Source organism: Giraffa tippelskirchi, chromosome 13, assembly GCF_054371585.1.
Source record: "Giraffa tippelskirchi isolate mGirTip1 chromosome 13, T2T-mGirTip1v1.2.pri, whole genome shotgun sequence".
NCBI classification, from domain to species: domain Eukaryota; kingdom Metazoa; phylum Chordata; class Mammalia; order Artiodactyla; family Giraffidae; genus Giraffa; species Giraffa tippelskirchi.
In genome coordinates this window covers 106,515,441-106,536,818 of record NC_137287.1, presented here as the reverse complement: position 1 = coordinate 106,536,818, position 21,378 = coordinate 106,515,441, and the positions used below count along the sequence as shown (strand labels likewise).

Sequence of the window (21,378 nt, the reverse complement as noted above, 5' to 3'; positions counted from 1 at the left end):
TAAGGCCGGGCCGGGGGCGGGGGCCCACCGAGGGGCTGGGGCGTAGGCCCCGCCCCCCAAACTCCCGCCCTTTCGGAGGGCCCCGCCCCTCCAGGAAGCGTGCCTACGAACGGACTGCGCCGCCTAGGGGCCTCCGCCATGTTGAGTACTGGCAGCCGATTTACAAGAGTGGCCCAAAAGGAAAAAGGAGATCCTATTAAGCAATGATGTTAAGATCCCCTCGCCCTAAATGGGGACAGCTAGGGTTTCTGGATTCCAGCAAGGGAAGTTTTGGTAACAGAAATAAGCTTGCCCTCAATCGTACCCCTTTTGGCTTCGGAATTACACAGTGCGCATGTATAAGATCGCCGGTTCTAGATGCGCCTGCGCACTGCTCCACCCACAAACCGGAGTGCAATTAACAAGTGCGTGAAGGATAAGCGAACCTGCTGTCGCGTCGCTGTGAAACCTTTCCTTAAGAACCTGAAGCGTCAAGCAGCTTCAGGCAACACAACATTCACACCGTAGTTGCTCAAAGTGATTTGAACACGCATGGCATTGCACCGGGGTTTTTTTTGCCTGAATATCCTGCATCCGTTCGGAAAAATGCAGTCTGCTTGATTTTCTGCGTGAGCCTGACTTTGTAGAAGACTCTAGAAGCGTTGTTCCCGTAAGTTTTGTGCATAAATAATCAGTGCACTTTTCTAGCATTGTAAAATTCCGTTTACCCGTCTCTCTTCTCCATTCAGTGGTTCTAATTTTTTGTGTGTGTGTTAGTAGCTCAGTCGTGTCCTACTCTGAGTCGTGGTAGCCCACCAGGATCCTCTGATCATGGGATTCTCCAAGCAAGAATACTGGAGTGGGTTGCCATTCCCTTCTCCAGGGCATCTTCCCTACCCAGGGATTGAACCCAGGTCTCCCGCATTGCAGGCAGATTGTTTACCATCTCAGCCACCAGGACTTGGAAATTTTTAGTTGGAGTTAAAAAAATACCTGGGGAACTTCTTAAAATGCAGACTCTCGGATTCTACCGCTAGAGTCAGTGTTGTGAGGGAAGAAGAGATCCCAAACCCTCTCCCAAACAGAGAAAAAGATGCATAGACTCAGTTGTGTGGGCATCAACACTGGGGAGATATTCCCCTAATAGGTTGTGTGCAAGTGTTCACTACAATATTTGGAATGTTACACACATTAACTTCAGGGCTTTTGCACATACTTTTGCCATCTCCTATATCAGTTTACCCCAAACTTTTGGATTAGCTGATAACTTCTCCTCCTTCAGGTCTCAAATGATAATTCTTCAGCTAGATCTTCCCTGATCATGCTATTTAAAGTAATACCCTATCATTATCTATTGCAGTTCTCTTTTCACAGTACTTTTTACTTGTTTTGGTTTACCTATTATTTTTCTCCCTCAGGTGGCCCTAGTGGTAAAGAACCCGCCGGCCAATGTAGGAGATGTTAAGAGACTAGGGTTCCATCACTGGGTGCGGAAGATCCCCTGGAGGAGGGCATGGCAACCCACTCCAGTATTCTTGCCTGGAGAATCACCTGAATAGAGGAGCCTGTTGGGGTACAGTTCATAGGGTCGAAAAGAGTCCAACACTACTGAAGCGACTTAGCACACACACCCTTGAAATTTTAAGCTTCATGAGAGTAAGAGACTGACTTATTCCTAGCACTTAAGAAAGAGATTGACACATGGTAGGTGCTAAATAAGCATCCATGGAATGAATGAATGAAGTCAGCTTCAGTGTTACAAAGGTTAATGACGTAAAACCCATCAACAACCACAGGATACACTTTAAGACCAAGAAGAATAAACATAGGTTTCAGACTATCCAAACATAACAATAAAGGAAAAATGGAGTAAAAGAGTATTAAAACCAGGGCTTCCCAGTTGGCGCTAGTGGTAAAGAACCAGCCTGCCAATGCAGGAGACATAAGAGATGCGGGTTCGATCCCTGGGTTGGGAAAATCCCCTGGAGGAGGGCATGGAAACCCACTCTAGTATTCTTGACTGGAGAATCCCATGGGGTGGTCCACATGGTCTCAAAGAGTTGGACACAACTGACACAAATTTAGCACGCATGCACAGGATTAAAACCAAACAGTAATCTTTGCAAAAGGAAATTCATTAGTTCACTCTCTTATTCATTTACTCATTCACCCAGTAAACATTCTGAATATCTATTCTGTACTAGCATTGGATAATAATACAATGTATTAACATCAAGTTGGAAATTGTATTAAAACATAATAAGATAGTACAAGTGGGTATTTTGTCTGGGCCAGAACAGAAAGTGGAGTTAGCTGATGTATGAGAGTGGGTTACATGCCCCTTAGAGGTTCTGTAGGCTTTGAGAGTACATCAGCCCTCAACTATCCAATGAAGTGCCAGCAACGTTTGGAGCAGAAAAACAGGTGTTCAGGGAATTCCCTGGTGGTCCAGTGGTTGGTATTCCATGATTCCACTGCAGGGGGCCTGGGTTCGATCACTGATCAAGGAACTAGGATCCCACAAGATGCATAGTAAGACTAAAAAAAAAAAAAACTTCATCTACAACACTTGAATCTCTTGGGATCCAAGAGCCCTATAGGGAAAGACTTAATCCAGCCACAATTAGAGCCTGGCCATGTTCAAACCTGTCTGATAAACTACAGTTGGGGGAAGGCCTCAAAGGAGGCTGGATTGGACAGAGAGAGAACGAATCAGTTGAAAGAAAAACAACTCTGGTCCCCTCCAAGTGAACTGGGGTTCTTTCTTTGTGCCCTAAATTCCATCTCTGGGGACATGCTTTATAATGTAATCCTTTTCCAGGGCTATAATGTGGATCCTGAACCACAGACTTGCTCATTATTTATAGATATTTCCCCTACCCCATGCCAAGAGGCTGCCTGGACTGATTGACTTTCTTTCTTTTTAAAATTATATATGTGAACTTTCAAAGTGAGGGGTTAAAAAACCATATACATATATTTTTTACAATAGTCTAAAATCTATTTTAAAGTTCTTTTTTTAAAAAAAATTATTTATTTGGCTGCACTGGATCTCGGTTGGGGCACATTGGATCTTTGATTTTCATTGTGGCATGTGGGATCAAGTTCCTTGACAAGGGATCAAACCCAGGACCTCTACATTGGATGCACAGAGTCTTAGCCACTGGACTACCAGAAAAATCTCTGTTTCAAAGTTCTTAAATCCTTTATCTAAGGTGTCAAGAGAATGGAGGATAGAGAATTTGTGTGGAAACATTTCTGGCTGTGAGTCCTCACCCTTCTTGGGGAAGATGTAATGCTCAAAACAAGTGATTGAAAGAGGGGAGTTCTAGGAGGGTTTGAGGTACCACATCCAACCCATTGCAAGTGGGGAGCATAATGACTGGATCCACCTCCTGCTCAGGAAATTTATCAACAAGAGACAAGCCTGCTAACTGCTTTGGTGGCAGACCCAGGAGAGTGCTGCTATATTGGGTTTATCCTCCTCTCCCAGAATGCCAGATGTGGACTAAGTAAAAGAGAGCCTCCGTAGGCCTATCCTGGGTCCTCTTCAGCAGAGCCTTCTAGAAGAATAAAGGGACTCCAGACAAATGACCCATGACAGGTAGAGATGCCTTTGCTAAGAGGAGTGCAGGAAAGGGGTCCAGCGGGGAACCCCTGGAGAACCCATAAAAGCTCCACATGATCCTTTGTTGATGGACAGGAACAGCTATAAACATCTGCCAAATCCAGAAAGCACAAAGTTAGCTATGACACTAATTCAAAGAAGACTTTTCCCACCCCTTTCTCCACTTTCCTCTCCATGTCAACAGCCTGAGTGACTAAGATGGGCTGAGGATAACAGAGGAGAAAAGTTGAAAAACAAAACAAAAACTAACAAACTCTCAATAATTTCCCCTCTTTCTCACTGCAAGCTAACTGCCTAAAGCAGCGCTGGGGGCACCAAAAGAATATAGCATCTTGTGGGACTTCCCTGATGGTGCAGTGGGTTGGAATCCACCTGCCAACGCAGGGGACACAGGTTTGATCCCTGGTCCAGGAAGATCCCACATGCTGCAGAGCAGCTAAGCCTGTGCACAACTGCTGAGCCTATGCGCCTAGAGCCTGTGCTCTGCAACAAGAGATGCCACCACAGTGAGAAGCCTGAGCATCGAAACAGAGAGGAGACCCTGCTCTCCATGACAGAGAAAGCCTGGGCAAAGCAACGAAGACCCAGCACAACCAAAATCAATAAATAATTCTTTGAAAAGAACATTGCATCTTGTAGTAGATTGTGAACAACTTGCTGCTTTCCATCAGAGTCCATTCATTTATCATTAAACAAAATATTGATTAAGCACCTGCTGCTGCTAAGTCGCTTCAGTCGTGTCCAACTCTGTGCGACCCCATAGATGGCAGCCAACCAGGCTCCGCCATCCCTGGGATTCTCCAGGCAAGAATACTGGAGTGGGTGTGTCAAATCCTATGCTAGACACTGGGAGAGACTGAAAGAATAGTAACACATGGACTCTGCCTAAAGCCTCAGTCCATGGACTCATGTGAAGGCTGGTGGGTAATGTATCTTTCACAACCTACAGGGTGCTAAATTCTATAAAAATGGAGTGGCTGACTTTGTAGGGGTGGTGACATTATAACCTGATTATGAAGGATAAATCTGCTGAGCAGACAAAGATAGGAAGGATGTTCCAGGTAGTGTGCATGAAACAGTGACATGCAAGAGCATGGATTATTGGGGAATACCGGGGGTTTCCTCTGGGCACGCCTCTGGCTGATTCTGCCACTAGGTTGGATCTTAAGAGTCTCCTTGGATTTATAATTAAATGATAATACAGTCCTCTTCATCAGGTGGGTATTTTCCCCTTGGTCCTGACCCTGTCTCAGTTGGCAGGTCTCATTCCAGTCCTTTCCCTTTTCACTGACCAAGTCAAGCTCTACGTACCCACTCAAGCTTGACATTTCTTGATGTGGGTGCCATCTGCTCACCATCATTCAGAACTTGGTCGGTAAAAGCATGTACAGGGACAGCTCCCATAGGTCCTTTGCAGGGGACATGGGTTCAATCCCTGGTCCGAGAAGATGCCACATGCCACAGGGCAACCAAGCCCATATGCCACATCTACTGAGCCCACATGCCACAACTAGAGAAAGCCTGCACACAGCAGTGAAGACCCAGTGCAGCCAAAAATAAATAAAATTTCAAATGAGCCCGTAATTATATTCTAACCTGAGACTCTATCTGCTGCTTCAGATGATACAGCAATTAAAACTCTAAGAATCTCGACAGGAACCAAGAGGAACATGGCAGGAAGAACACTGGACTTGGAGGCAGACACACTCCCCTGGGTTTGAACTTCTGGGCTCTGCCTTGAGTCCGGAGCAACCCACCTTCTCTCTCTGAGTCTCCAGTTCCTCTGCTGGCAATGGGGATAATAACACTTACCTATTAGAGTGAAAAGTGGGAGATATAAGTAGACAAAGGGAAGAAGTGAGAAAAGTCTAGCAAGAATCCTAGGTCTCTGAGCTCAAGAATGGCAATAGATTTCCAGGTCCCTAACTATTAATAGTGGTTACCTCTAGGGAGAGAGATTGGAGAACAACCTCTTTTAATTTATCAAATTTTGGTGTTGTCTCAATTTTATTTTTTTACAAAGAGCATGATTTAAGTTTGTAATTAAATACATATTCAGTACAGGTGTTATTCTTCAATGAAAAGGTTTTTTCAAAGCTTATATTGCACAGAAAGTCATCCAGGAGGGGCTTCCCTGGTGGTCCAGTGGTTAAGACTTTGCCTTCCAATGCATGGGATATGGATTTGACCTCTGGTCAGGGAGCTAAAATCCCACATGCCTCGCGGCCAAAAAACCAAAACATAAAACAGAAGCAATATTGTAACAAATGCAATAAAGATTTTTTTTAAAAAAAATTTTAAAAAGAAACAAACTCATCCAAGAGACTAATAAAAGTGGTTGTTTCCGAGAAGGAATGAAAAACTGGGGGTCTGAGGTGGAGGGGGACTTCCTGTGTACTCCTTCATACTATCTGAATTTTTTTCATCATGAGTTTGTGTTACCTTTCTTTCTATTATGCATTACTTTTTAAATTTCTAAAAATATTTTTAAATCTTAAAAAGTTTTAAAATAAAATATTTTAAGTAAAGAATAAAAGTGAAAATGTATGGTTATTTTGGGCACCACACCCATAACAGGTAGAAATACACATACACCCAGATTACCCTGCAGGGAGTGGGATGAACTGACCTGTTTCCAGATTACAGTATCTGCAGGGAGTGGGATGAATTGATCTGGATGAAGGGCCCACAGTACTCTGACAAGCTGCAGTTCCTAAGAAGCTCAGCGGGGGGAGCCATTGAGAACTCAGTGGAGGAGAGCCCATAGGAGTGGCAGCTCCAGGGAAGTTGAAACAACACAAACCAGAATGATGATCGCAGGGAGGATTAAGCGGCTCTGCACCTGCTGGGGCTCTCTGGGCTCCCTGGATGGGGATGACCCAGGTCCCACAGATTATAAGAAACACAGATGGAGGGCCCAGGGCCTGGGGCCCTTCTCCCAGCCAATCCTTTTCATGTAGAGTGATGCCAGGAAAAATCAATCTTTGTTTGCTGTGGGGAAGAGCACTGGATTCAGAGTCATGTGTTTGAGTTGAGTCCTACCCTGATCATCTTGGGCTGTGTGACCTTGTGTCAATTACTTAACTCCTCTGAGACTCAATTTTCTTATTTGTGAAGAAGAAAAATACTAACAACTCTTTTTTTTTTATAAACCATGATTTATGGAGCACCTACTATATGCAGGTCACTGAAAGAAAGGTGCTCTACATGCATAAATACATTTAGTTCTTATAAGATGTCTGTGAAGCAGATTTTCTTTACTTTCTTTTTTTTTAAGTAAGAAGTGAATTTATTTTAGAGAGAAATACACTCCACAAAGTGTGGGCCATCTCAGAAATGTAAAAGAGGCTGAAGCAGATATTTTTATACTAATTTTTACAGGCAAATAAACAGATTTAGAGAAGTGATTTTTTAAAAAGACAGTAATTATAGGTAACATTTATGTAGTGCTTACTATGCACGAGACCCTGTTCTAAGAACTTACAACAAAAATCTGTAATAACTCTAATTATCATTAGCCTCATTTATATATGAGGAAACTGAGGCACAGAAAGATTGAATAACTGGCTTGAGATTACACAGCTGGTAAATTAGGGAGCCAGGATTTCATTGTAGGTAGTCCAGCTCTTAATTGTTATGTTAGATGAATTTCCTGCTGAAAACTGTGCACTAAAATCCCCACTGCACTAAAAATAAAATCCAGCCTCTTTTCTCTGGGTTGTGGGGCCATACTTGTTGTGGTCCTGGCATGATCTGACCTCATCTCCTATCAGTACCTCTGCACTCTGTTTCAGCAGCACTGGCTTCTTCTGGTTCCTCTGATATGCCAGGCATATTCGCCTCAGGGCCTTTGCATCTGCTGTTCCTTCCACCAGGGACGATCTTCTCCCAGACCTTTGTACTGCTCATTCCCTCACTAAATCTGGATCTCTGCTCACACATCACCCCCTCAAAGAGACATTCCTATCTAAAATAGACCTCTCGGACTTCCCTGGTGGTCTAGTGGTTAAGAATCCATCTGCCAATGCAGGGGACATGGATTCAATCCCTGGTCCAGGAAGATCTCATGTACTGCGGAGCAACTAAGCTTGTGCACCACAACTAAGCCCACGTGCCTGAAGCCCGTGCTCTGCAACAAGAGAAGCCACCTCAATGAGAAGCCCATGCACCAAAACTAGAGAGTAGCCCTCATTCACCGCAACTAGAAGCTAGAGAAAGCCCATGCACAGCAACAAAGACCCAGTGCAGTCAAAAAAGTAATAATAATAAATAATACAATAAAACAGACATCTCTTTGACTCTGCTTAATTTTTCTTCACAACACTAGAGTTTTCTGAAGCTATACATTTGTTTGCTTGTTTTTCTGTCTCTTCCACCAGAATGTGAGCACAGACTTGGTAGTCTTGTCCTTTGTTAGATAGCCAGTGCTCAGGCCCAGGAGTACATAAATGAATGAAAACCCAAAGTCATCCAATTGGTTCATGGCAGACCCAGGATGTAAACTGAGTTATCTGATCTGGTAACCCAAGATTTTAGCCACTGAGCTGTGCTGAACTGATTGACTCCAAGAAATAAGAGATTCAGATAGTTTAGTATAAAATAGATAACTAATGAGAACCGACTGTATAGCACTGGGATCTCTACTCAAGGCTCTGCGGTGACCTAAGTGGGAAGGAAATCCAGGAAGAGGGGATATATGTATACATGTAGCTGATTCACTTTGCTGTGCAGCAGAAACTAACAGAATGTTGTAAAGCAACTATACTCCCCTCCCCTAAGAGACACAGAAAGAGAGAGAGAGAGAGAGATTGCTTAAAGAATACAAAGCCACTTTGCAAATTGCTAAGTGCTTGAAGAAAGGAAAAGATGATGATGATAATGCTGATGATTCAGTTCACTATTGGCTCATCTGTGAAATGGGTATAAATAATGCTCTGGCCTGCCAACTTTAAGAGGATGTCTTGTGGAGTGCCCATGAGATGGATGCGGAAACACGTATAAAAGTTAAAGGCTCTAGACAGTAGAAGGTCATTTCCATGCCAATGGCTTCCCAAGATTCCTAGCCTCTACCTCGAGCCTGACATTAATATCACTGACAGGCGAGGGGGAGGTAGGGGGACATGGAGGACCGAGGGACTCTGCGTCCCTGTAATTAAACATGTTGGGACTGAAGCGCTGCCAGCAGCAGCATCTGGTTGTAATTACCAGAGGGGACTGAAGTGATTAGTCACCTTTATAGTGAGATCCAGACTGGTCCCTTGGGCTCCTCCCTGGAGAGGGCCTTATAAGCAAGCTCAGAATCCCCTTTCCCTACTCCCACCCCATTTCTGAAGTTCTCTGGTCCTCAAATAGTAGGCCTGCTCTAACTTCTCCAATGTCCCCACTTGACTAAAAGCCAAGAAGACCACAATTGCCCCCAACCACTCTTTCATTTCTTATGTTTCTAGAATCCAGGTTAAGAGTCTTTGGTATGGGACTTCCCTAGTGGTTCAGTGGTTAAGAATCTGCCTTGTAATGCAGGGGACATGGGTTCCATGCCTGGTTGGGGAACTAAGATCCTACTTGCCATGGAGCAGCAAAGCTAAGACTGGTGCAGTCAAATAAATAAATATTACAAAACAAGATTCTTTGGTATAAAATGTATCAGAACAGGAATTAGACGTTAAAGTAATTTAATGTTTCCAAACTTCAATTTCTTCATCTGCAAAATCAAGGTACTGAGAGTGCCTTTATCACAGGTTATTGTGAAGATAAATAAGATAAAAATACAGTGGGAAACAAAGGCTAGAGTCTAGTTTACTCTAGCACATGCTCAACAAATAGCAGCTATTATGATTTGCCAGGTACCAGGCTAATCACTTTTTATAATTTATGTAATTGAATCCCCACAAACACCCTGTGAACTAGACACTGTCATGATCCCTGTTCAGAGTTTCACAGAGGTTTAGGGGCTTCCAAAGATCACATAATGCACTAAACCATAAAGCAGAAGCAGAATTCAAAATCAGGCCTGTTTATCTCCAGAGCCCTGACTCCTTATCAAGCCATATTTAGAGACATCTTTTTTTTTTTTTTTTTTTCTGCACTGCATGGTATGTGGGAGTCCCTGACCAAGGATCAAATCTGCACCCCTTACATGCAAAACATGGAATTTTAACCACTGGACTGCCAGGGAATTCCCAGGGACACCTTGATGGTTTGTTTTATTCATCCCTTCATTTATTAACTCACTCAAGCTTACAGAGTACCTAATAAGTGGCGAGACAGAATCCTTCCCTTTAGGGAACTCAAGAGTCTGGCAGGGAAAGCACAATATGTCTAAAAGTAACTATACCTGAAAGTAGAAAATTTTGTATATAAGGGCTGGTTAGGGCTGTATATAGGTCTGCCATCCATCCATATAACACACTGAGAACCCACTATGTGCTGGGCCTGGGAATAATTGAAAGATATATATGGTGTCATCTAGTCATAATCTAATGGGGTAGGCAGGTATGTAAATAAATTATTACTGCCCTAAGGAATTAGGCTATGATTTTTAAAATATGAAAAAGGACACAGAGTAGAAGAAATGACCTGTGTCTGAGATGGGAGTGGTTTAGAGGCAGAACTGGATGATTTTGTGTGCCAAAGTGGAAAGGGGGCACAGAATATGTGATGGCAATTCAGAAGTGTGTATTTTCTGGTGGAAGAGGGAAGGCTTCATGGAGGAGAGGGCAAACAAGTTGACACTTTTCGATGGAAAGTTTTGGGGGAAGGAGTTGGGACAGAGCAATCTGGAAGCCGGTTCTAAGGGAATTCTCTAAGGACAGGTTGTGACGAGGACAGAGACTGCAAGGATGTGGGGATGGAAAGGAGGAAGGAATGCCAGAGATGATGGCTTAAGTGGGACAAGTAAAAAGGGAAGCCAAGTATTGTGAAGCTGGGCAACTGGAGGGATAGGAGGGAATTCAGCTCTCCTTCAACTGAAAGTGTTAGTCCCTTAGTTGTGTTCAACTCTTTTCAATCTCCCGGACTGTAGCCCACCAAACTCTGTCCATGGAATTCTTCAGGTAAGAATACTGGAGTGGGTTGCCATTTCCTTCTCCAAGGGATCTTCCTGACCCCGGGATCGAACCCAGGTCTCCTGGATGGAAGGCAGATTCTTTACCATCTGAACCACCTGGGAAGCCCTCAGCTTTTCCTTTTTTTTGAATTTTTATCACTCAATTTTATCTGAATGAATTCATTACCCTTAACTTTTATTTTGAAAGATTTTAAGAAACAATCAATCATTTCCTACAGTATTTAACTTAGAGCTTATGCTCACTCTTGTCCGACTTTTTGCAGCCCCATCGACTGTAGCCCACCAGGCTCCTCTGTCCATGGGATTTCCCAAGCAAGAATACTGGAGTGGGTTGCCATTTACTTGACCACCTCAGCTCTTCCTTAAAGTTCCTGAAAAGGAGTGTCTGGCGGTGCGCTGATCCTTTGAGATGGGGAGGTGGAGCTCTCCTGGGGTTTCTGACCTAGGAGCGCCAGATGAAGCTTCAAGAGGCCAAGTTATGCAGCTGTGCTCTGAGGATCAGTGAGGATCTGAACATATCACCATGAAAAGGTTGGCTGGGCACCTGGACACCCCGGCCGTGAGTTTCATCTTCCTTCATTCATCGAATACTTACTGAGCTTCTACTCTGTGCCAGGTGTGCTAGGAAACCAATCTGGTGACCTCAGAGTACAAACAGATCTCTATCAGGCAGGCTCAGAGAATCTAGGGTTAAGAAGGAAGCCTAAAAATAAATACAATAAAGGGACTTCTCTGGGGGTCCAATGGTTAAGACTCTGCGCCTCCACTGCTGGGGGCAAGTGTTTGATTCCTGGTGGGGGAACAGAAATCCTACATGCCACAAGGAAGGGCTAAAAATAAAAATTAAAGAAAGAAGGAAGCCTACCTGACGACTGCTTCTACCACCGCTATTTCTCTCACAGTCTGTTGCAGCAAAATGTTCAAGAAGGGGTAATTGGTTCTGTTTGGGGATCTGGGAAGGCTTCCTGGAGGAGATGAATTTTTCAGCTGAAGCTCTCCGGATGAGAAGAGCTTCCTCCTGTCGTGGGAGTAAAGGGAGGATAAGGGTAAAGGGAACAGTTTCTCCCCCCTTGAGCCAGCTGGAGTTCAGACTTCTTCCAGAGCTACTAATACCAGATAAGCACCCTGTGGGAAATCATTTTTTCTGCCTCCTGCAGGGGCCGCTGCTGTCCCAGGCTGGGGCTGCCACCTCTGGACTAAGCCAGACCCTCACAACAAAACTGAGCCTGTCTTTACTGGGGTGGTGGTGAGGTACAGACACTCTGGACGTGTCTCCATCTAAGGAGTGGGCTCGGGGGCGCCCCCCAAAGCCTGAAGAAACCATTTGAGCTCAGTCAGTGGCATTTGGGGGAGGGGTGTAGTGGGTACCGATATTTTTCTGGCTCTGGGTCACCACAAGTTTATTAAAATAAAAGAAACTGTGGGTGAATTCTGCCATCTGTGCTGCCCCCACCCCCGCCAACAACAGAACAGGTCCCAGACTAGACCCAAAGGTTGCTTTAAAAACACCCCAAGGACTTAACTGAAAACCCACACTCTCATGCCTCTGGGGTTTAAGATCTTTGAATCCATTCCCTAGCATCTCTCCTTGGGAAGGTGGGGTGGGCTGTGACATGCAGGTGAAGACCCCGGAGCCTGCTCCATGGGACTGAAAGTCTCCCCCACCCTCCATTCTAGAATCCCCCCGCGGGGCTCTGTGCCAAGAGCCCCCGTGAGCCATGGCCTCAGAGGGCAGCGGTGATTTTTTTCACATAAATATATCGCACTTAAATGAGTTTAGACAGCATGACATCAGAGAGTAATTAAATTGGTTTGGGTTGGAATTCCGTTTCCAATTCCTGAGTTCAGGTTTGTAAAAGATTTTTCTGAGCACCTGCAGGCTTGTGTGTGTGTGTGTGTGTAAGTATTTTCACTGGAAAGGATTCAAAAGTTAGCAGCATTACGCCATTCTTCCTTCTTGGAAAAATCCCTGAGCCTTATACAAGCCTCCTTCAGGCCCTCAGTCAGTTGTGCAGGAGAAAGGGGGCGGTCGGCTTTCTCCTTTCAAGAACGAGTTATTTTCAGCTGCTGACTGGAGACGGTGCACGTCTGGATAGGAGAGCATTTCCACTATGGGACTGGATACAAACACACACCCGGCAGACTTCAAGAGTCTCAGACTGAGGAGAAAGCCCTTCCTTCTGCTGCTACTGCTGCTGCCGCTGCTTTTGAGGGTCCGCTCCTTTCATGGTTTTTCCTGCCAAACCAGAGGCACCTTCGCTGCTGCCGCTGTTCTCTTGGGCGTCATTCAGCGGCTGGCCAGAGGATGAGACTCCCCAAACTCCTCACTCTCTTGCTTTGGCACCTGGCTTGGCTGGACCTGGAATTCATCTGCACTGTGTTGGGTGCCCCTGACTTGGGCCAGAGACCCCAGGGGGCCAGGCCAGGACTGGCCAAAGCAGAAGCCAAGGAGAGACTCCCTCTGGCCCAGAACATCTTCAGGCCAGGGGGTCACAGCTACGGTGGGGGGGCCACCAATGCCAGGGCCAAGGGGGGCACCGGGCAGACAGGAGGCCTGACACAGCCCAAGAAGGATGAACCCAAAAAGCTGCCCCCCAGATCGGGTGGCCCTGAACCCAAGCCAGGACACCCTCCCCAGACAAGGCAGGGGGCCACGCGGACGGTTACCCCAAAAGGACAGCTTCCTGGGGGAAAGACACCCCCAAAGGCAGGCTCTGTCCCCAGTCCCTTCCTGCTGAAGAAGTCCAGGGAGCCTGGGTCCCCTCGTGAGCCCAAGGAGCCGTTCCGCCCGCCCCCCATCACGCCCCACGAGTACATGCTCTCGCTGTACAGGACGCTGTCCGATGCTGACAGAAAGGGAGGCAACAGCAGCGTGAAGTTGGAGGCTGGCCTGGCCAACACCATCACCAGCTTTATTGACAAAGGGCAAGGTGAGGGGGCGGGGTGGCTGGGGCACGGCTCAGAGGGAGGGGCATCTGCATGCATGGAGGGGGCTTTAGAGCCCAGACACTGCACTGGGGGGAGATGGTGTGTGCTTCTGGCCCGGGGCGGTATCTGGGATTAACCTCACCCACACCAGGTCCCAGGCTGCTGGCATGTCAGAGCTGGAGGGCACCTGGGGATCCCCAAGTGCGATTCCTGCAAGATGTGGAGGCAGTTCCTGAAGCCTGGGAAGGAGACAAGCCCTGCCGGTTGGTGGCAGAATTTAGGACCAGCCTCTTAACTCTTGATTACCAGGCCACGCTCTGATTCTTATTGAGTTGGTCAGACTTTCTAGGCTGCAGGGGGTTGTAGGGTTTCTTGGATGGCAGAGAGAGAAACGAATCTCAGATGCCCATGGTTCTGCCACTTTCCCTTCAGGCGAGGGGGCAGAGAAAGTAAGATAGGTCAAGGCAGGAAATGAGGCATCTTGGAGTCATGAAATGATCTTCAGATATATGGGATGGGGTGGACAACAGACCTAGGGTCTAACTCACAGTGTGACCTTGGGAAAGCCCGTTTCCCTTTGGGGTCTCAGTGTCCCCATCAATACAACTCTGTGGAGGTTGGATGAGGTGACTTCTGAGAGCCCTTCCAATATGAAAACTTTATGTCCTATCCTAGACACAGATTATTTTTATCATGAACCCAGGAGACACTCTGCTCCCCTCACTTCACATTCTGCCTTCCTAGCTTGGCTTGTCCCCTCAACTTGCTGTGTGATTTCAGCAAGTTCTTTCCCATCTCAGGGCCTGAGTTTATTCATAAGAGTGAAGAGGGAGGTTGACCTGATGGCTAGGGTTGCTGGCAGCTCGTGTGCTCTGGTTCTGGGAGTCTTGGGACTTTGGCTGGCAGGGTGGGGGAGGGGTCGGAGAGGGGAAGAGGCTCCTCATTAGAGCTGGCCGGTGGGGGAGTGACAGAGGGCGGGGGAGGCAGCGGGTCTGGCTGAGGTGGGGGAGGTGGTCTGGCTGGCTGCCCAGCCAGAGAAACCTGTGACCCCTTGGGGAATCATAAAGTAAGTCCTTGTGCCCCCCAGCTCTAAGGGAGCTTGGAGGGGGAGAGATGGGGAGTTTAAAGGCCTAATTAGTCACCTTCTAGAGCAATATTATGAATGCTTCCCAATGGCAAATTGGTATTTAGGAAGGAGGGCGTGCTGATTCGGACATACCATTGAGCTTCTTGTACACACGCAGAGCCTTATGTTTGTACATACATGGTGAATCACACACACGCATACTCAATGTGCGCACACACACCTGACATATACACACAGAACTTTCTTACGTATATACAGACACATATATTGGGTTGGCCAAAAAGTTCATTTGAGGTTTTCTGTACCATTTAATAGAAGAAATCAAAAGAACTTTTTGGCCAACCCAATACATACATACCCTTCAAATATTCACGCAAGCCCAATCATATGTGCATATAACATGTCACTCAAATATGCCTTAGTTTCCATACTCATGTGTGGACCCAGTCATACATACACACACACAAACTGTCATTCACACATACAAACACACCTAGCAGAGTGAGAAACATACACCACAAATCATTAGACTAGCCAGGAAAATTGGATCATAGACCAGTTTGGCCATTAACTCACTGTGTGACCTTAAGCAAGTCACTCTCCCTCTCTGTGCTTCATCTGTGAAACAAGAGCACTAAGATCTTCTTTAAGGCATAGTATAGTAGAAGCAGCTCAGGATCAGGCATAACAAGTTCTAGGCTGGAGTTCCAACCCTGCTTTTTGCCAGCTGGGTGGCCTTGAGCAAGTTACCTAACTTCTCTGAGCCTCAGGTTCCTCCTCTGGAAAAACAGGGGTCATTATAATGCCCACCCTGCCTCTCTTACCAAAGAGATATCATATTGGATAACAGATGGGAGGGAGACAGGCAGAAGGCAGTTCTAAGGCTGATGGACCTCTGCTATGCATGTCATTGACACAGACACCCAGAATCACTCAAATCCCCCACAGTCACATCTATAGATCAACAACCCTGCTTGGTTGACTGGGTAGGAAGCTCCCTTATTTTGGAAAAGGCTCTCCATGATTTGGGCCTTGGCCTCTGTCGGAGTGGGGAAGAGGTTAAAGAGAGCTCTCTTGGGGGAGAAGAGCCGTGGTCCTCCCCTGAGGCTGTGTGGTGACCGGCTCCCTTGGTGAGGCCACAGGCAATGACTTCTGGGTGTTCTCTCTAGATGACCGAGGTCCCACGGTCAGGAAGCAGAGGTACGTGTTTGACATTAGTGCCCTGGAGAAGGATGGGCTACTAGGGGCTGAGCTGCGGATCTTGCAGAAGAAGCCCTTGGACACGGCCAAGCCAGGGGCCCCCGGCAGCGGGCGGGCTGCCCAGCTGAAGCTGTCCAGTTGCCCCAGCGGCCGGCAGCCGGCAGCCTTGCTGGATGTGCGTTCCTTGCCAGGCCTGGACGGCTCTGGCTGGGAGGTGTTCGACATTTGGAAGCTCTTCCGAAACTTTAAGAACTCAGCCCAGCTGTGCTTGGAGCTGGAGGCCTGGGAACGGGGCCGGGCCATGGACCTTCGTGGCCTGGGCTTTGACCGCGCCGCCCGGCAGGTCCACGAGAAAGCCCTGTTCCTGGTGTTTGGCCGCACCAAGAAACGGGACCTGTTCTTCAATGAGATCAAGGCCCGCTCCGGCCAGGATGATAAGACCGTGTATGAGTACCTGTTCAGCCAGCGGCGAAAGCGGCGGGCCCCCCTGGCCACACGCCAGGGCAAGCGACCCAGCAAGAACCCCAAGGCCCGCTGCAGTCGGAAGGCACTGCACGTCAACTTCAAGGACATGGGCTGGGATGACTGGATTATTGCACCCCTGGAGTATGAGGCTTTCCACTGCGAGGGGTTGTGTGAGTTCCCCTTGCGCTCCCACCTGGAGCCCACGAACCATGCGGTCATCCAGACCCTGATGAACTCCATGGACCCTGAGTCCACGCCGCCCACCTGCTGTGTGCCCACGAGGCTGAGTCCCATCAGTATCCTCTTCATCGACTCGGCCAACAATGTGGTCTATAAGCAGTATGAGGACATGGTCGTGGAGTCTTGTGGCTGCAGGTAGCAACACTGGCCTCTGTCTTCCCGGGTGGCACATCCCCAGGATGCTGGTCACCAGAGCCCCTCCCCGCACTCCTGGAATCATAGGGGGATCCGGAAGCTACAGCCAGGAGCATCTACGCAGCCCTTGTGAAAGGGGAGGCCAACAGCCTTGCTCAGTTGCTAAAGATCCCCTTCTATCCACGAGTCCCCCTGTCTGGGGATTTCTGCCTTCTGCTTCTCTGATTGGCAGACACAGGCCCAGGGAGACAGACTCGGAATGGGACTGAGACCCAGGGGACCTTGTTTTCCAATGAGACTCAGCCCATGACCTCTCCTTACCTGGGCCTTCTCGACCTTGGCACTCTCTAGGGAGGCCTCTCCTTGGGAGACCCACAGGTGCCACCTCCCCCTTGAATCACTCTTGTACCTGGTGACTTTCTGCCCCTGGAGGCAGATGGATGCTAATTGGGCAGGGGTGGGAAAGAAGGGGAGCGGGCTTGGGCAGGGTGAGGAGTGGGAGGCTGTTAGACTGTTAGATTTAAATGTACATTGATGAGATAAAAAGCAAAACTGTGCCTAAAACTGTGGCAGATTCTTGTCTACCCCGGGGGAACCAGCGACCCTTCAAAGAAGACTGACCCAGAGAGGGGACACGGGCTGCCTGAAGCAGAATGGGACAGAGAGCACAGGCTGAGCTGGGCCAGGGTTTCACCTCTCACCCCATTCCCGGTTTTCGCGGAGAGCTCTGTCTACTCCTCTGGGGCCTGGCAACAGAGGTCGGTTTCCTTTTCGACATTCCTTAGTCAAGTTTGTTGTCTCCAAAATGAATCCCTAAGTGGGACGGAACTTGAGGATTTAATTTCCTCTAAAATCATCCCCATTTCATACTCACCCCCCAGCTCACACCTCACAGAATCCACTGGTCACCAGTTAAAGGGGCCCTCGACCTCCTCTTCACCTATTGGGGCATCTCCTTTGTCACTGATCACTATTCCTCACACGATCTTGCCTGCGGCCCTGCTACCCTCCAGCTTGGCAACCCTTCCACCCTTTTACCCCAACTCTAGAAACAACTGGATCCCCTCCCCTTTCCATCATACAGGATATAGATACATAATTATCCATTAGACAAGTAAGCTCCCCACTGACCTTACTGACCTTAGACAGACCAATGCCAGACACAGACTGACAGTGTTTCCTTCTGGGGCCTGGCCCAGAGTCAAGACCGACTTGCTCCTCCCAAGAAGAGCAAGGCGTGAACTCTTGGGAGGGGAGCAGGGCCCTCTGGTAGGGAAATGTGGGCACCTGAGTCCTCATTCTAAGGGCTTGGGACCAGGTTCTGCCTGGCTAAGGAGGGGTGGACCAGAAGAGGAGAACCCAGCCTTCTGCTTCTCACCCAGGGGGCCTCAAAATTTTCCCCACCCCTCTCCAGCTGGGGCTTTGATTCCCAGGGCTCCTAGCCAAAGCTGTTTCAACAGTAAGGATGCTTGCCCAGCTCTGGGCAGATCCCGTGTCCCTTCCCTCAAGGCCTGAAACCTGGGTTGACAGATCCTGAAGCGAGAGCCCAGGGCTGGGGGTGAGGGGGTGGGCAATGTACCTTCGAGCTGCCTCCCTGGCTTGGAGGCCATTCCTTGTCCCTGAGAGGCCAGCCTGAGCCTGGAGCCTAGCCCTCCCTGGCTGGGTTTCGTTGTGTTTGGCTGGGGGGCAGGACTGCAAGCTCTGGAAGTAAACAAAGGAGCTGCCACGGCAGACAGAGTTCTGGTGTATGTGAGAGGAGAGTGAGCCTGGAAAGGAGGTGCCGGGGAGGCCACGCGGTGGGCTGGGGACACAGAGAGAGCAGTGTAGAAGCAGGGTGGCTGGAGACTCAAGGGCAGAGAGGCAGGGCCCTGATTTCCAGGACAGTACATCCCTAGTTTCTTGGAAAGTCTAACAGATTGGAGGTCTTCCTGCCTTACCCCTATCAGAGAGCCTCATGGCATCTCAGCCACAGTGCTCTTCCTGCTGAAGGCCTGGACATTGATTTGACTGCTGTGGCCCTGGCTTGATACCCTGGGAGCTTCCTCTCCCACCTCCACTTATCCTAGAACTCTCTTCCACAAAAGAAGCAATCAGCTTCTGTACATTTCCCACCTAGACTGTTGTTCAGTCGCTCAGTCATGTCTGACTCTGCAACCCCATGGACTGCAGCACACCAGACCTCCCTATCCTTCACCATCTCTCAGAGCTTGCTCAAACTCATGTCCATTGAGTCGGTGATGCCATCCAACCATCTCATCCTCTGTTGCCCCCTTCTCCTCCTGCCTTCAATTTTTCGCAGCATCAGGGTCTTTTCCGATGAGTCAGCTCTTTGCATCAGGTGGCCAAAGTATTGGAGCTTCAGCTTCAGCATCAGTCCTTCCAGTGAATATTCAGGATTGATTCCTTTAGGATAGACTGGTTTGATCTCCTTGCAATCCAAGGGACTCTCAAGAGTCTTCAACACCACAGTTCAAAAGCATCAATTCTTCGACGCTCAGCCTTCTTTATGGTCCAACTCTCACATCCCTACATGACTACTGGAAAAACCGTAACTTTGACTATACGGATCTTTGTTGGCAATGTAATGTGTCTGATTTTTAATATGCTGTCTAGGTTTGTCATAGCTTTTCTTCCAAGAAGCAAGTGTCTTTTAATTTCATGGCTGCAGTCACCATCTGCTGTGATTTTGGAGCCTGAGAAAATAAAGTCTGTCACTGTTTCCATTGTTTCCCGATCTATTCGCCACATAATGATGGGACTGGATGTTGTGAGGAGCCAATCAGAGATAAGTGTGGGTGTGAACACCCCTTCCATCCTAACCATCTGATTTACTGAACTGCCTCCTTGGACATTTATGGCCGCCAGGCACCCACCTCCAGTCCCAATCATAACAGGCTGCATACTTGTACAGGATATTCTTGAGCCAAAGGGTACAAGAATTATATCATTCCTTAGAGTTCACAAACACTTTCAGCCATGCTGTTGCAGCACTGTTGGGCTCAAAGGGCAGCCCGGTTTCAAATTTCAAGATTTTGTCACTTCAAGTTACAGGCCTTGGGCAAGTAGCCTAATTCCACCAACCTTGATTTCCTCTTTGGTGAAAAAGAAAAGAGAGGGGAAGGGTAAAACAATATACCTGTTTCATAGGGCTAACTGTTAGGATACGAAAGACACTCAACACAGTAGCTGGCACCGAGGTGGGATGCCGCAAATGTCAGCTGTTATCATTAGTGTGCCTCAGACAGTCTTGTGAAGCAGGCAGGGCAAAGAATATTACTCCTTATGGTCAGTTGTTCAGTCATGTCTGACTCTTCGCTACCCCATAGACTGTAGCCTGCCAGGCTCCTCTGTCCATGGGATTTTTCAGGCAAGTACACTGGAGCAGGTTGCCATTTTCTACTCCAGAGGATCTTCCCGATGACCCAAGGATCAAACCTGCATCTCTTGTGTCTCCTGCATTGGCAGGCAGATTCTTTACTATTGTGCCACCTGGGAAGCCCCCGTACTACACTTGATCTTAGCCACCTCCATTTTTACAGAGGAGAAACTGACAAACCAGAGAAGTAACTGCAGGTCTCTGTATACTTTGCATCATTCTTGCTACTTTTCTGGACATCCAGTTCCACTGACCCCCATCTTGGAAATTAATCGAATTATCTTCCTGGGATTTGGCTTCCTGATCTTAAAAGTATCTCTTTAGGGACATAGCTTGTTGTTAGTTCCTGGGGAGAAGTAGTTAAGCATATAGCTTAGGACAGGGAAAATGGAAGACCCATAGCGGAGGAAAGAGGTGAGACCCCCAAGCCCTCTGATGCCATCTCTTGGCTCTTTCCACATTCCTGTGCCCCAGGGCCACAACAAGCTGGAGAATCAGCTTTTCTAGGGCTTGGAACACACGACCTTGGGAAGTCTCTTAGACTTCACTCGGCTTCACAATTGGTTCTTCTGATCTGAATATGGATGTGAGGAAGCAGAGTAGTCATATACATTAGGAGTCAGGCAGATCTAGGTTCCAGTTCTGGTTCTACCACTTTCCAGCTGAGTGACTTTGAGCAAGTTATTTAACTTCTCTGAGCCTCAGTTTTTCTAGCTGTAAAAGAGAGATAATAATATCAAATTTAGGGGGCTTCCCTAGTGGCTCAGTGGTAAAGAATCTGCCTGTCAATGCAGAAGACACTGGTTCAATCCCTGGTCCAGGAGGATCCCACATGCTGTGGAGCAACTAAGCCTGTACACCACAACTATTGAGTCTGCACTTTGGAGCCTGGGAGCTACAACTACTGAAGCCCTCACACTCCAGAGTCTGTGGTCTGAAACAAGAGAAGCCACCACAGTGAGAAGCCCAGGCATCACAACTAGAGAGTAGCCTCCACTTGATGTAACTAGAGAAAAGCCCATGCAGCAGTGAAGACCCAGGACAGCCAAAAATAAATAAAATTATTTTTAAAAATATCAAATTTAGTGGGCCTTGGATTCCAGAAAGGGGCTATTCATTCACTCCATATATCTTTGATACATCTATTCATTTATTAACCAATAAATATTTATTGAGGGTCTGCTGTGACCCAAAAGTATGCTCAGTGTTGGGATAATAATAACAACTACAATGTTTATTGAGGGTTTATTATGTACCAAGTACTGTCCTTAGCA

At 47.6% G+C, this 21,378-nt stretch overlaps 1 protein-coding gene across 1 annotated transcript; it reads left to right on the top strand.

Moving 5' to 3' along the window:
* The first annotated feature begins 99 nt into the window (after positions 1–99).
* On the top strand, positions 100–17,292 carry GDF5 (growth differentiation factor 5). Its single transcript, XM_081559987.1, has 3 exons — positions 100–649; positions 10,937–13,603; positions 15,858–17,292. Exons 2-3 carry the CDS (start codon positions 12,979–12,981, stop codon positions 16,730–16,732), a joined length of 1,500 nt encoding a protein of 499 aa, XP_081416113.1. The 5' UTR covers positions 100–649; positions 10,937–12,978; the 3' UTR covers positions 16,733–17,292.
* The last annotated feature ends 4,086 nt before the right edge of the window (positions 17,293–21,378 follow it).

Excerpts from the sequence above, each read along its gene's own strand:
- GDF5 (XM_081559987.1), top strand. The coding sequence starts at position 12,979 with ATGAGACTCCCCAAACTCCTCACTCTCTTGCTTTGGCACCTGGCTTGG. Across the intron at positions 13,604-15,857 it reads CTTTATTGACAAAGGGCAAG|ATGACCGAGGTCCCACGGTC; the intron begins GTGAGGGGGCGG and ends TGTTCTCTCTAG.